This window comes from Cricetulus griseus (assembly GCF_003668045.3).
Source record: "Cricetulus griseus strain 17A/GY chromosome 1 unlocalized genomic scaffold, alternate assembly CriGri-PICRH-1.0 chr1_0, whole genome shotgun sequence".
In the NCBI taxonomy this organism is placed as follows: Eukaryota; Metazoa; Chordata; class Mammalia; order Rodentia; family Cricetidae; genus Cricetulus; species Cricetulus griseus.
The window spans coordinates 149585520-149601264 of record NW_023276806.1 but is presented as its reverse complement, the minus strand read 5'-3'; the positions used below and the strand labels follow the sequence as shown (position 1 = coordinate 149601264).

The window sequence follows — 15745 nt, the reverse complement described above, 5'->3', positions numbered from 1 at the left end:
CATCAAAAGGTCAAAGGCCCTTAAGGCATGCCTGGTTCTTCAGTCATCACAGGCGACCTGTGTCAGGTATGAGCACCTTAATGACTGGGATAGCGCAGTTCTTTTCTAGGCAGGCAAAAACAGTGCCACTGGGTTAGGGCTGTGGCTGTCCCAGCGGTCCATCCAGATACTGCAAGCAGGGAAGCACACAGGAGATCCCAGCAGAGATTCCGTGTGCTGGAGCAAACTCAGCGCCTGCGCCGTGCGCATCTCGCCCGCAGGTGGCGCTGTCGTGCGCCGAGCCGCCGATCGGAAGCGCAGGCGCTCGGCGCTCCGCTCGCGTACTGGACTGTAGGGGGCGTAGTCGAGAGGGAGGCGAGCGCTCGGATGCCTCCGAGGCGCAGGCCCGGAGCAACTGGCTTTCGGTTTCTCCTTCGCTTCGGGAGCCGCGGCCGACAGAGGCTTGCCGTCCGTCTTGCCGCCATGAGGCTGCGCGTGCGGCTTCAGAAGCGGACCCAGCCGCTAGAGGTGCCGGAGACGGAGCCGACGCTCGGGCAGCTGCGCGCGCACCTCAGCCAGGTTCTGCTGCCCACGTGGGGGTTCAGGTGAGCGGCGCCTCGGTCGCGGGGCTTCGGGAGGGCGGTCACGTGAGGCCGGGCCTCCGGGCGGAGCTGCGCTCAGTACCTGGGGCCGTGACGCTCGCTGGGCAGCTGGTGCGCCGGCTTCCAGCGCAGGGACACGGTGGCGCAGCCTCCCCGGGGCGCCGCTGTCCTCCGCGGTGAGTAGTCACTTCCGGGTTTGCGGTCACCGCCAGCCAGGAAACGGGAGGGCGGGAAACGCGGGAAACACCTGCCTGCCGAGGTCTGGAGTGGGAAGCTCGCGTTAAGCCTGCCACCGTGAACCCTCGGAGCTGGAGTTCACCTCAGCCGTGGAGGTAGTTCGGTGGTTAAATTGAAAAGCATCGTGCCTGCAGTGAAAACTTCGTGCACCCTAGGCCGCTGTAACCTGTGCCCCTGCTTAGGGCAACAGTAACTAAAAACTGCTGAGAGGGCATGTGTCAGACTGCATCCAACGCTGTCACTTTCTCCTTGCAACGCTTTAGGAAGTACGCGTGCTTCAGGCCAGCGGGCGTTTCCTCTGAAATAGAGGCCTGACCCCAGAGAGCTTGCAGTTTGGTGGCAAGTTGAAAAAGGATTAAGTTCTATTATTAATTGATGGGGTTGCAGCTTCTGTTTGTGCAGAAGATACGTTCAGGTCCTAGAGAGACAAGTATACGGACGACCCACTTCAGGGGCTGAGCTAGAAATTTGAGTTCGAGAATAAAATATTTTAAAAAGATGGACTCTGGGCCCTGCCCCTTAATCGACATTTTTAGTGACTTTTCATTTTATTAGTAGGGAATTGAGCAAAAAGAGGTCCTATTCGGATTTCTTTTCCTTTCACCCCCACCTCCTTAAGATACTAGATTAAAAGTGAGCCAGAACTACACCGCTATTCCTAGTCCTCAGGAGGCAGAGGCAAGGGTATCTCTATGAGTTCAAGGCCAGCCTGGTCTACATAGCAAGTTCCAGACCGGCCAGGGTTATGTAGTGAGAACCTGTCGAATAAAATAAAATAATAATGTTAGCCAAAATGTTAAAAAAGCCTTTTTTCATATTAAAACACTTAACATATTACCATATATCCACATGATGGTGGCCTACACTACTTCTTGGTGTAAAACTGAGTGTTTTATATGTTGATAACAATTACCCCTCCACACGTTGAAAATTCTATTTTTAAGGTAATCATAAATTACTTTTCAGTTAAGCAGGGCAGTCTTGAAAAATTGCGACACCAAGAGCCCCACCTAGTTTCTCTTTCAGGCTTGTTTTCACAGATGAGGTTGATTGGTTGGTTGGAATTTAAGCTTCAGTTTGTGAAAGTAAATTCAATTTTCTGAAATGTTGTTTATTTGGGGAACAAAAGGACAGATTCCAAATGTGTCCGTCTGACACAGCTGTTATCCCTAAAGAGTATTTTCTAATTAAGCAGCTCAAAGCTTGGTATAAAACAGATTTTTTTAAGTTTGGAGTTTCTAGAGTTGCTTTCTTTTTCTTTCTTTCTTTTTTTTGTGAAATGCACTCCTTCACCTCCATAACTTCAGAAAATAGTACCTTGGAGACATTTAGAACAGTGGGAAGGGAAACCGGCATTTTGGTTAAGCAGACCGACCATTCCTTATATTTTCTACAAAATGATTTGTTTGTTTGGGGAGTTTTCCTTTTTCTGCCAAAGCTAAGATGGTGTTTTCATGGACACCTGGCAGATTTTTCAACTCTTTGTTTATCAGATCATTTTGCAAGCAGCAGCCAAGCAGTTTATTTTCTAAGGAGAGGGAATAGTTTTGACTCCAGTAGTGTCTCTTTAATTGGTATGGAAAAAAAATGGATGTGTATAAGAAAAATGAATCGGGCTGGGGAGATGCTGAAGCACTGGTGCAGAAGCCGGATCCCCGCCCCCCCCCCCCCCCCCCCCCCCCCCCCCCCCCCCCGCCCCCCTGCAGCCCCCAGTTGGAAGTCCCGGCACCCATGTAAAGCTGGGAGTAACGCTGTGCATTAAACTAATGTGTTAGGGTTAGGAAGCACCTCAGCTTCAAAGATGTTGAAATACTGAAAAGTGTGTTGATGAAAAGTTAATGATGAGTACTGTATCTCCCTAGCTAAACTTCTAAAGTTTTTGCCATTACAAGTCTATGACCTGGGCACTGGATGAACAAGTAATTTAGTTCCCTGCTTTTTTCCATTACTTAGTGCTTCTGGATACATAGCATGTAGTTTAATGTATTCCAAATGTTGGAATGGTGGAGTAGGTAGCTCTTACTGTGCTCATCCGTCTTTCTTGGCAGTTCTGATACCCGATTTGCAATTACATTGAACAACAAGGATGCCCTCACTGGAGATGAAGAGACCTTGGCTTCATATGGGATTGTTTCTGGGGACTTGATATGTTTGGTTCTTGAAGATGACTTGCCGGCACCTAACTTACCTTCATCTACAGATTCAGAGCATTCCTCACTTCAGAATAATGACCAACCTTCTTTGGCTGCCAGCTCACATCAGGCTAGCATCCCTGATGAACAATGGAGTGATTCTTCCCAAGGACAGGCCACCCAGTTTGATGCCTGGAATGATGACAGTATGGTGGGTATTAAAGATGAAGAGATGAAATAGAGTAATTGATAAGGTATATTGGCACTTCAGAGGAATTCTACACCAGTCAGGATGATTAGCATCAGTAAATTCTGGGCATTTTCTTTTTAACTGCTGAATGTCTGGACTAATATGTTGGCATTCTAACATGCATGGTTTTGTAGTTTTGTTCAGATGTTCCCTTAGATTGTGTATCCCATGGTGTCTGATGTTTGTAAGTTTATGATTTCTAACTTACCATGTTTGGGCACTCACTAATGTTGCACCTATAGTCTAGGTATTTCCAAATGTTTGCTGGACTTTTAAATGGTTATCACAGACTCTGTCTAACATCAGTTTAGAAGTAAGATGCACCTTAGGTCTATCTTCCACATAGAAACTTCCTGCTCTGCCCCTCAGCAGGACCACTGATATCCCGTGCTTTTTTACTTTTTTGTTGTTGTTGTTGTTGGTTTTCGAGACAGTGTTTCTCTGAGTAACAGCCCTGGCTGTCCTAGAACTAGATTTTAGACTAGGCTGACTTTGAACTCACAGAGATCCACCTCACCTGCCTCTGCTTCCCTAGGCTGGGATTAAAGGTGTGCGCTACCACACAGACTGACTTTGACTTCTTGTAACACAGGCTGCCAGTTTGTATTCTTCAATCTTTTAGGTTTTCTGCTTCCTACATCTTCATTATGTCATTCTCTTGCTCTTTAGTAGCTCTGTGTCTGAGATGCAAATATCTCTAGTCCATTCATGTTATTTCACAGCAGAGAAAGTCCCTTATTGTCCTATACCCAGGCTTTCTGAAAATTGTCCTACCCTGCCTCTCCAGAGCTAGTTTCTGATCTTTCCTGTCAGTGGCTGACTCTGGTGAGTACAGCGTCCTGATAATTCCCGTTCTTCCATTTGCATTCTCAGAGCCTGCTGATCTTGTGACCAGCCATGTGGCCCTTGCTGATCCTCCTTTTTCTGTTTGTATTTCTGTATTCCAAGGCCCTTGCTCATTATAGTCCAATGATTGAAAACATTTATTGATGATCTTTATCACTTTTTAGGTTTCTAATTATTTGCTTTCTCCTTTAATACTCTGTATGAGACAATTCTTTTTTTTTTTTTGGTTTTTCGAGACAGGGTTTGTGTAGCTTTGGAGCCTATCCTGGCACTTGCTCTGGAGACCAGGCTGGCCTCGAACTCACAGAGATCCGCCTGCCTCTGCCTCCCAAATGCTGGTATTAAAGGCGTGAGCCACCAACGCCCAGCTGAAACAATTCTTTTTTAAATCAAATTTTTTTTTAAGTGGTTTTTTGTTGTTGTTGAGACAGGGTTTCTCTGTACAACAGCCCTGGCTGCCCTGGTGCTTGCTTTTGGCCTTGAAAGAAACCCTTGTTTAATACTAACACATATACCATTCTTAACTGTTTATATATATATATATATATATATATATATATATATATATATATTCTTATCACCACAAATTAGTTTCTTTTGCAAGCCTTAAACACTGAATCATGACAGTAAAAATAAGCAGATATTCTGAATGGATGGTTGTTAAATACTTAATAGTATTTAATAAATTGTGAAAATAATTTTCCCATACAGGAATTTTAATGTCTTAGATATCGTTCTTGTTTGTTTCTGCTTCACAGGACAGTGTATGGGATGAGTAAAGACATATGACTGCGTACTTAGAAAATAGACTCCTTTAGAGATAAACCTAGAGAACTTGGGTATGCTTTAAAAACCTTCCAGTAACATGGGCTTCACAGTGTGTGTAAACTTTGTTAATTTTTCTTTGCAAAATTTTGAGACATCACTGGTGCCTCAAGGTAGTGATTCCAGTTCTATCAGCATACTGTTTGTGTTGTAAGGTTTTTATGGGGTGCCTATGAAACCTTAGCAGGGATACTGAGCTTGAAGTCATAAATAATGCCTGGAGTCTTTGAATCTATATGATCTGCTAGTTCAGTATAGAAGGGAGTGTGGAAAAGGAAAATAAATAGATGAACAAGACTCAAAACCAGAGGAGAGGAATTTTGCTTTGTGACTAAGTGTAATTTAGTTTTCTTTCTTTGCACTTGGGGATGACCTTTAGTGATAGCAAGGGATGGCCTGTGCAGACCTGAGAGGATCTCTGTTGCACTTTGGCTTATGGCAAGACTGTTTGGAGGTGATACTGGGCTGTTCTCACATGGAAGGTGATAAACACTCATATCAGAACAGCTCATTGGATGCCAGTGCTTCGTGGACAGATAAGCCCATGATGGGTGTAGAGTTAGCAGCTTAGGGTAATGTTTCTTTTTTTCTTTTCTTTTTCTTTCTTTCTTCCTTTCTTTCTTTCTTTCTTTTTTTTTTTTTTTTTTTGAGACAGGGTTTCTCTACGTAGCTTTTGGAGCCTGCCCTGGAACTAGCTCTTGTAGACTAGGCTGGTCTCGAACTCACAGAGATCTGCCTGCCTCTGGCTCCCGAGTGCTGGGGATTAAAAGCATGCACCACCACTGCCCGGCTGGGTAATGCTTCTTAAAAGTTTCCACATCTGTTTTGTTCCATGCTACTGCCTACATAGTAAATGGGGGGGAAATGAAGAGATTATTTTCATAATTTAGATTGATATATTCTTTTTAATACAGTGATTTCTGTTCAAGGAAAATCATGGAAATGTTTTGTGCAGTAGCATCTTTTATATAGTATGAATTATCATAACCTTTAAAATTTAATTAATTAAAACAATTTTTTTTTTTTTTTGAGACAGGGTCTTGTTATATAGCTCAGGCTGACCTTGAACTCTGAATTCTGCCTCAGCCTCCCAAGTGCAGGAATTATAGGTGTGTGTTACCATGCCTGGCTTTTAACAAGTTTGATGTCTTTGTAGCTGTTAGGCTTCAGTTCTGATTTTGAAAAAGTAAATGACAGGTCTGGATCGATTGCAGTACTTCAGCCTTGGTTTATGCTGTATAACTTTAAATTCCCCTGCCACTCCTTTTTCTGGAAATACAACACTAAAACAAAGAAACTTGCTTTGTATTAAGAGTTGAGAACAAACTGGGAAATAAGCTTTCTGAATAAAATGAGTGTAGCAATGTAGCTTTACTAAAGCGTGTTCTACATCTAAAAGCCCTAATGATGATGAATCTGGGGACATGGGTTCGTTTCAAACATCTATAAACTGTTGATCTTGCCTAGTTACTGATTTTTTTGAGTTACAGTTGTCGTATCTATAAACAGGCATTGTCGTCTCTCCCTTGCTCAAATTATCATGATCAAATGATCATTGTGATCACTGAAAGGCACAAATGAGAGAACACCTGGCAAACAAAAACATGACACTGTAGTATGTCATCTTTCAGCAGTTGTTCCACAGACCTTTACTGAATGTGTACCATGTGGCAGGTACTGTACTCTTTTTACCACATGGATGACTTGGGTAGTCTTGTACTTTACACAGACTTGCAGTCATGGAGAGATGCAGATGTGTGAAGTGGAAAAGACCAATACAGTATGGAAGGTCAGTAATAAAGGCCATTGCATCCTTTGAGTCTTAAGTGGGAATATGCAGTGCCTAGGGAGGGGTTGGCAGAAAGTGTACAGATGATGAGCCAGGGAACAGTTCTTACATGTGTAGGCATTTGGACTTAATTTTCTAGGCCTGCACTCCTCAGTCTTTCTGAAAAACACTTGTTTTGTGAATCTGTAGTAAGTGTAACAGAGATGCTAAGTGGGTGAAGAAGGAGAATGCCTTTTGGTTAATTGCACACATTACTACTGTTTTTAGAATTTTCAGAGCTTTTATAAGGTTAATACTGGATTCTTTGAATGTAGGTCCAATTAGGCAGACATAGCATGTAATGTTTCTGTATACATTGGACGCTGTACTAATAACTCTTCCCCTGAGACCATCTAGCAGCACAGTCTTAAGGTACAATTGTGAGAAATGCCATTGCCTGTCTTGAGGAAATCCTGGTATGCTCTAAACTGGGTACAAGACATGATTGGATTCTTAATTTCCAGGGAAACTAGCAGGAGTTCATGGTGTGTATGAGACAAGAAAGGGAAGCAAGCACTTCCAGAGGTTTGGGGAACACATAATGGGGAGCCTGAAGCACCTGTGGTATAGCTTTAGAGGTATTCAGGCATGATAGTAGTTGGAACTGTGATGATATCACAGTTAGGGTACTGTTTAGTAAGTATGGAGACTTACAGGTGTGTCCAGGTGTTTAGTCTGTCAGTACAAAGGCAGTGAGGGACTCAGGATGGAGGTGTAGGCTGCAGTCTCATTTATATATGAGAGCTTCCTTAAGATGGCTCCTTTTTCTGAACTTCATGGTCTGCTTAGTTTAGGGTATAGAATATCCTAAGTAAAATTAATGAATTTATTATTGTCCTGGTTTTTAGGAAGGGCCTAGTCAAAATGTTGAAGCCGAGTCAATTCAGGAAGCCATGGGTATGGAAGAGGATTCTTGTTGCCATCCACTTGAGCCAATGCTCTGCAGTGAAACAGAGGATGGGCAGGTGCCACACTCCCTGGAGACTCTGTATCAGTCAGCCGGCTGCTCCAGCATCAGTGATGCCTTGATAGTGCTGGTGCATCTCCTCATGCTTGAGTCAGGCTACATACCCCAGGTAAGCTCAGCCCAGATGCCTTGTGAGGTCTCACTGGGCACTTAAGTCACCAGGGCTTGTGGTAGTCCTCCTTCCTTTATCAAATGTGGTTGTTGTTAATGTAAAATGCCAGACACAGGGAGGGGGCTGTCACAGGTACTCAGTAAATGTCCCCTTTTCTTCTTCATCCTTCATGTCCTTTGTTAGCATTTAGTATTGCAGAAGTAATGGTAACTGGTTAAGAAAAGACAAAGGTTTATATATGGTAATATGCAGATAAAATTCAATGGTGTGGACTGAGTATGACTAAATGCTGGCTAGCTAGGCAGTTTCATGTTAATGGCTTTGTGCTATGGTTGCTTTTTTTCATTCAGCATGTGTTTGTTAAGCATCTAATAATGTCAGTGTTTTTTGTCCCCGTGTAAGCTCTAGGAGACATGCTTGCACCGCCAGCCCCAGGGATTGTCAGAGGACAGTTAGAGCTAAGGACTACTTGGGATCTTTCTTAGGATGGAGCAGAGCTTCTTGCATACTTCTGCATAGTCCCTGTACTTACTGCTGGCCTGTACACATTGCCTGTGGGCCACGTGATGGGATGGATACAAAGATAAAAATAACTCATAATCATTGTATGCCTCTGCACACCATGCACTGAACCAGATAGTAACACATCAAATACTGTCCTTGTCCTCGGAGTTCACAAATGGGCATGAAAGACAAGACAAATATGACATGCTAAATAATAGTGTAAATTGATGAAAAGCATAACAGATATTCAGTGACAGAAATGTGAACAGAATGTTAGAAATAACTGTTTTCTGAGAAGGGCTATATGAAGAAGTGATAGTCAATCTGGGGTCTTTAATAATGGCATGGCTTTGCAGATAGAAATGTGTCATAGAAGAGAAAATATCCTTATTTCTGTGATGTTATTTTATCTATAAAAACAAAAATTTTGATAGAAAAATAAATAAAACATATTATCCTCCTGTAGTAGCAGTATTAATGATATGCACATTCTGCTAAGGAGGCTGTGCTTCTTTTCAAAAATGTGTGTGATGTGTGCGTGTGGAGCGTGTGCATATCTACTGCATGTGTGTGATGTGTGCGTGTGGGGCATGTGCATATCCTACTGCATGTGTGTGATGTGGGGCGTGTGCATATCCTACTGCATGTGTGTGATGTGGGGCGTGTGCATATCCTACTGCATGTGTGTGATGTGGGGCGTGTGCATATCTACTGCATGTGTGTGATGTGGGGCGTGTGCATATCCTACTGCATGTGTGTGATGTGTGCGTGTGGGGCGTGTGCATATCTACTGCATGTGTGTGATGTGGGGCGTGTGCATATCCCACTGAATGTGTGTGATGTGTGCGTGTGGGGCGTGTGCATATCCTACTGCATGTGTGTGATGTGGGGCGTGTGCATATCCTACTGCATGTGTGTGATGTGGGGCGTGTGCATATCTACTGCATGTGTGTGATGTGGGGCGTGTGCATATCCTACTGCATGTGTGTGATGTGTGCGTGTGGGGCGTGTGCATATCTACTGCATGTGTGTGATGTGGGGCGTGTGCATATCCTACTGCATGTGTGTGATGTGTGCGTGTGGGGCGTGTGCATATCTACTGCATGTGTGTGATGTGGGGCGTGTGCATATCCCACTGAATGTGTGTGATGTGTGCGTGTGGGGCGTGTGCATATCCTACTGCATGTGTGTGATGTGGGGCGTGTGCATATCCTACTGCATGTGTGTGATGTGTGCGTGTGGGGCGTGTGCATATCTACTGCATGTGTGTGATGTGGGGCGTGTGCATATCCTACTGCATGTGTGTGATGTGTGCGTGTGGGGCGTGTGCATATCCTACTGCATGTGTGTGATGTGGGGCGTGTGCATATCTACTGCATGTGTGTGATGTGGGGCGTGTGCATATCCTACTGCATGTGTGTGATGTGGGGCGTGTGCATATCTACTGCATGTGTGTGATGTGGGGCGTGTGCATATCTACTGCATGTGTGTGATGTGGGGCGTGTGCATATCTCACTGCATGTGTTGCTGCAGAGCACGGTTCTGAGGAGTGGTTCTCCACCTTCACCTGTGTGTGGGCATTATCTAGGGTATCAGGCTTCTGGGCAAGCACTTTGCCTGCAGAGCTGTGTCAGTGTCCCACGGGGGGTGGTAAGTTGGGGGTTCTGACTTTTGGGATTTTAGTACAGCACCTTTTAAAATCATTTTTCCTGTCACTTCACTCCCCAGGGGACTGAAGCCAAAGCAGTGTCAATGCCTGAGAAGTGGAAGTCAAGTGGTGTGTACAAGCTGCACTACACACACCCACTCTGTGAGGGGGGCACTGCTGTGCTCACCTGTGTGCCTTTGGAAAACCTCATCATTATAAATGGTAATGGAGCGGTGCTGTCATGGTTGCTGGCTTATGAATTAAATAAATAGTTTCTTTTTAAACATTTTATAGCCACTTCAGTGTCTGTCTGTTAAGAAATAGTTCTGAGTCTTTCACAATTTAACTACTCTACCACTGACACCATGCCTGGAGGGTTAAAAATGTGAGGTTGATGTTGGTTTAGGACATCACCCTTCACTCTTGGGGTAGCTCCCTTTTTTCTTTCTATTAAAACATTTATTTTACTTTTATTTTATGTGTGTGAGGGTTTTACCTGTATGTATGTGTGTGCATCACATGCATACAGTGCCTTTGAAAACCAAACGAGGACATTAAATCCCCTGGAATTGGAGTTACAGATGGTTGTTAGCTGCTATGTGGGTGCTGGGACTTGAACCTGGCTCCTTTGGAAGAACAGTAGTGCCTGTAGCTAACTGCTGAGCCATCTCTCCAGCCCCAGCCCCTTTCTTTTGATGTCTCAATCTTGGAATCCTTCATTCCGAGAGAGAGCAGTGAACATAGGAATGAAATGAGTTTTACTGTGTATAAACTATTTGAAGAGGCTTTTTGTGCATGTCTATGAATGTCTCTCTTTATTTACTTCTTAAGTTTGACCTGGATTTATGAGGTTGGACTGAGGTTCCTGTTTATCCAATTTAGCATCTCTGTGACTGTTGATACACAGAAACACTGCTGAGACTTTTGAGACCTTAGTATGAGTGTAATTTAGCTGCCCTTCCTCAGGGAAGTGGTCTGGATAAAGAACCCCTTTGCTTTCTCCTCTCCTGCTGGGAAGCTTTATTGAGGTGGCAGTATATCTGTCTCTGGATTTCATTTCAGTTGTGATGTCACACAGGTTCTTCCTAACCACCATTAGTCCCTGGAATGTTCTCATGATCTTGAATATTGGAGATTCATTTGGGTGACCAGGATCTTACATTACATTCTGATTTTTTTGTTTTATTTATATAGTTTTGAAATTGAGTCTTATGTAGCCCAAGCTGGCTTCAAATTCTTTATGTAGCTGAAGCTGGCCTTGAACTGTCCTTTGGGATTGTGTACCATCCCACCGGGCTAACACTGTTTTGCTTTTGAGGTTATCTTTTCAGATATTTAGTATGTAATGTTTGTATTACAGATTGTCTTGCTGTGCTGCTTCTGGTCAGGGGTGTTCACTATGTTGTGAGCTCCTTATTTTTGCTGAGATGATGTCAGGTAGAGTGCCTGCCCTACAACACACTTATTTCTCTTGTTTATTGAAGCCTTGTGTTAGAAAAAAAGCTACTTAAACTTATTTTGAAAGCTAACTTATGACATTTGTTTTTAGAATTAGAAGATTGATTTTTTTCTTTTTTTTTTGATCTTCTGATCTAGTTTTTTTTTTTTTTTCTTTTAATTACCCAATTCTCCTAAATGCCTCCCCATTTCAGCTTTAACAGCTGGTGATCCTGCACATTTTCAGGGTGTGAGTAACGTCCCTGTTAGTTCTTCACAATTAGCGTGTATAGCTTGTAGTGTGGCATTTTGTACCCAGAGTGACAATAATTTCAGATTTATCATGTCACAACTTGGAGATGGAAATTTGTAAACATAAATAGCAAATGTGAGGTGGTGAGTTTTACCTCAGTTTCATGTAAAGGTACCTAGTGACATGCATATAATACCCTCTCTTCACTAAGTATTTTGATAATTTCTTAATCTCTGGTGTTTTACTCTTGAATTCTTTACAGATGAGTGATTTGCAGACTCTCATAGTAGCTGGTCATTGCAGGCTCAAGTTTTTGAAAAGGAGCAGTGTCTCTAAACCTTTCACCCAGGGCATGACTTGGTGCACATGTGCATAAGCCCATCACTAGCTCTTTCATAAGCCAAGATGAAGTGCGGCTTTGTACACAAAACTAAATTTGAACTCTCTGGTGATTACAAGAATATTGGTCTTTTGGATCTAGAAAGTGATGGTGCTGTGAAAACTAGCAGGATTCTGTTAATGAACAATGGTTGACCGTTGCCAAGGGTTTAAAAAAGTGAATAGTGTTTTAGTGACTTCATTAGAAATAATAGTCTGCTGTACTGGCCTCGTCCTATGGACCTTGTTGCAGATCTGCCAGTCACTAGGAAGCCGCTGTTGGTGATGCTGTGTGGATTGTGTATGAAGATACTGTAGTCTTTAAAGGTCGTGTTTGAGGCAGATTAGCCTTTTGACCTTGCTGTGAGAGTAAGAATGGACTCAGAACAGTTTGTTAGGAATAATGTGTCTTTAGTATGTGGAGAGAAGGAAATGCAGGCACTCAGGAAGTAACAAATTGTGTTATCATCTTTCCTTTTGTTTATTTACAGCTACAATAAAAATCGATGGTGGGATCAAAAATGTGAAGTCAGTGCAGCTGCAGCCAAGGTCCTACGTTTGTGGAGTGGAACCAGGTGATGTAACCCTGACTTAACTCTGGAGTGAAGCTTTGGGAGGCTCTCTGAGAAACAAAGCCTGAAAGATTATGTTGAAAAGGCTGACCATTTCTAAATGAGACTAAAGCAGATTCCAAAACAATGTTGCTTCTAAGAATTCAGATGTTTAGGGCTTAGGGGTATAGGTCAGTGGTAGACCATTTGCTTAGCATGTACAAGGCCCTGGGTGCTACTCTGCACCACAAATCCAGAGGGAAAGAAAGCAGAAAATGTGATTACAATCTGAAGAATTTGTCCTTTCTTATAATTCTTATGGTCTTTGAATACAAAATTGTATTTAGAGTGTTAGATGTTCCCTCCTGGTTTCTTGTGTTAACCCTTGGAGATCTTTCTACTATTATGTAACTGATATAGAGATCTGTTTCATAGACATAATTTAGTGTGGCTTCTTTATTGAATATCAATGGAGGAAAAAACTACTTGAATTTTTTTTACTATAAATTTGATGTAAATGCTACTATTTAATGAGATTAGAATTTCCCTAAAATTGTAGTTCTAAGTATGCCTGTATTCTATAAAATTATTGATTGTTGCAAAAAATAGTCCATTTTCTCTTTTTACTGTTTCTAGTTAAAGCTTTACCCAGAGACCAGGTGGTCAGCAGGAGTAGTGGGTGGAGAAGAATGGATTTTCCTTTCTGTTTTGTTTTGAGTATGTGCCATCCCTGTGGCCCTTAGGGTAAACTACAGTGAATATTAAGAGTTGAATGGAAGTGTTGAGTGGAGAGGAGATAGCATTTACAGCAGCATCTCTTAGACAAGGCTGACCCAGGCTATTCCTCTAAAGATTGGTTCTTGTGAATTTGGAGGGAGATCAGGCTTGGGAGACTGATGGAAGGAAGAGGAGGACAGTATGTTTTTGGATATGCATCCAGATGGTGGCTCTAGGAAAGTCTTTAGTCAGCTTGTTAGTTCTTTTACCATCACTCCTCTAAGGACTCTTAGCCCCCTTATCCTCTGCCATACAATCACTCTTTCCTGTGAAATTTCAGTACCACAAATACACTCCGTACTTAAATATTGTACCCCTTTTGATTCTACAATTGGGTTCAGATTAGTACTTTCCAAGAACCAATTTTTACCACCTTTTCTGTGATCTTGTTGCTGTTGAGAATGTGTGCTAGAGTAGTGAATCTGTAAATATGCTTTCTGTCATGATCAAACATAGAAGTTCCTCAGCACTATGTTTATCTCCATCCCAGGGAGGATGTAGGCTTTATGCTCTTATTACAGATGAGGAAATAGTTCTGGAAAAGGCTAAATCATGTCAGTGTCCCAGACCTAAGTAGTAGAGGAATCAGGCTTGGAGTAGATTGTCTGACTCTTATGTTTTTAAAAACAACCTTATCTAGGGGTCTAGCTCAGGTTCCTGTTCTTTATCTGTCAAATATGAAACAAAGAAGCAAAGGGGAGGGAGAAAGTTTGTTGCTCTTGAAAATTTATAGACTTTAGTACTTTAGTGTTAGGTAGGCATGTGTTCATTTAGCAAGTCACTTTTATTTTGTTGTAGCTCATAGTTTAGACCCCTTTAATAGACTTTTTTTTTTTGATCCACCAACCAGCTCCCAAATCATGACATGGAAACTTATTATTAGGAATGCTCAGCCTTACCTTAGCTCTTACTTTAATCTATTTCTCTTTATCTACATTTTTGCCTCAGGGCTTTTACCTTTCTTTCTGTATGTTCTATTTCCTGCTTCTAGCTGGTGACTGCCTGGCTTCTGTCCCCAGGAGTGTCCCTCTCTTTCTCCCTTGTTCTCTTCCTCTCTTCTCTCTCTAGCCTAGACTTTTCCTCCTACTTAATTCTCTCTGCCTGCCGGCCCTGCCTGTCCTTCTCCTGCCTAGGTATTGGCCATTCAGCTTTGTATTAGACCAATCAGGTGCCTTAGGCAGGCAAGGTGAAACAAATGCAACACATCCTTACATAATTAAACAAAGGCATCACAAAACAAATGTAGCATCCTTACATCATTAAACAAATACATCATAAACAAATGTAATATACCTTTACACGTTAAAGTAATATTCCTCAGCATAACCAAATGTTACACATCTTTCCATAGTTAAAATAGTATTCTACAATAGACCCCAGTAGCTCATGTTACTCTTCTAAGTTCTTACTCAGATACTTATAAGTCAGTTTTTATTTTGTTAGTTTTGTTAAAGAAAAAATTTGTTGAAGATCTGAAAACAACTCTGCCAGACTGACTTTTTTCTACACACTACATTGTTATCTGTCATGCTGAGATATGCGTCAGACATCATATACATATGAAACAAGGAACCATTCTTTAACACTGTAAGCAAAGGCAAAGTGCTAAAGGAACAACATGATTGTTGATAGAAAAAAATTCAAATGAACAGAGTTTCACATTTGGAAAAAGGCCTGAACCAAATTGATTTTTTTTTATTGACAATAAAATCTTTTCTCATATGATATATCCTGATTATAGTTTCCCTTCTCTCTACTCCTGCCAGTTCCTCCCACTTCCCTTCCCTTCCAGATCCACTCCCTTTCTGTCTCTAATTAGTAAGGAACAGGCTTCTAAGAGATAACAACCAAACATGACAAAATAAAATATCATAAGATGAAGCAAAACCCATCACATCAAAGTTGGTCGTGGCAACCTAGCAGGAGGAAGGGTACCAATATCAGGCACAAGAATCAGTCCCACAGACACCCACTCTCCTCACACTCAGGAGAGCCATAAAAATACTAAGCTGAAAGCTACAACATCTGCACAGAGGACCTGGTGTAGACCCCTGTAGGCCTTGTACTTTCTGCTTCAGTCTCTGTGAGCGCATATGTGCCTTGCTTAGTTGAATCAGAAGGCCTTGTTCTCTTCATCTCCTCTGACTCTACACTTCTTCAGCCTCCTCTTCCATAGCTTTCCCTGAACTCTGAGGGGAGGGATTTGATGGAGACATTTCATTTAGTCTTTCTGTGTAATGTCTGGCTGTGGGTCTCTTTATATGTTCCCATCTGCTATCTGTGAGTATAGCAGAATATTATTAGGGGTCATTTTATTGATTTTTTTTTGTTTTGTTTTGTTTTTGAGATCTGCAACTTGCTCTGTAGACTAGGCTGGTCTCAAACTCATAGAGATCTGTCTGCCTCTGCCTCTGCCTCT

The 15745-nt window shown here is 42.4% G+C and overlaps 1 protein-coding gene across 1 annotated transcript in view; it reads left to right on the top strand.

The window, feature by feature from the left end:
- Nucleotides 1-346: 346 nt before the first annotated feature.
- Fbxo7 (F-box protein 7) overlaps nt 347-15745 on the top strand; it is a 29130-nt gene continuing 13731 nt past the window's right edge. Inside the window, exons 1-5 of the mRNA XM_027392485.2 lie at nt 347-584; nt 2867-3161; nt 7548-7775; nt 10011-10152; nt 12490-12573. Coding sequence (XP_027248286.1) covers nt 367-584; nt 2867-3161; nt 7548-7775; nt 10011-10152; nt 12490-12573 — 967 coding nt within the window. The 5' untranslated portion in view covers nt 347-366. The remainder of the gene's footprint in view (nt 585-2866; nt 3162-7547; nt 7776-10010; nt 10153-12489; nt 12574-15745) is intronic.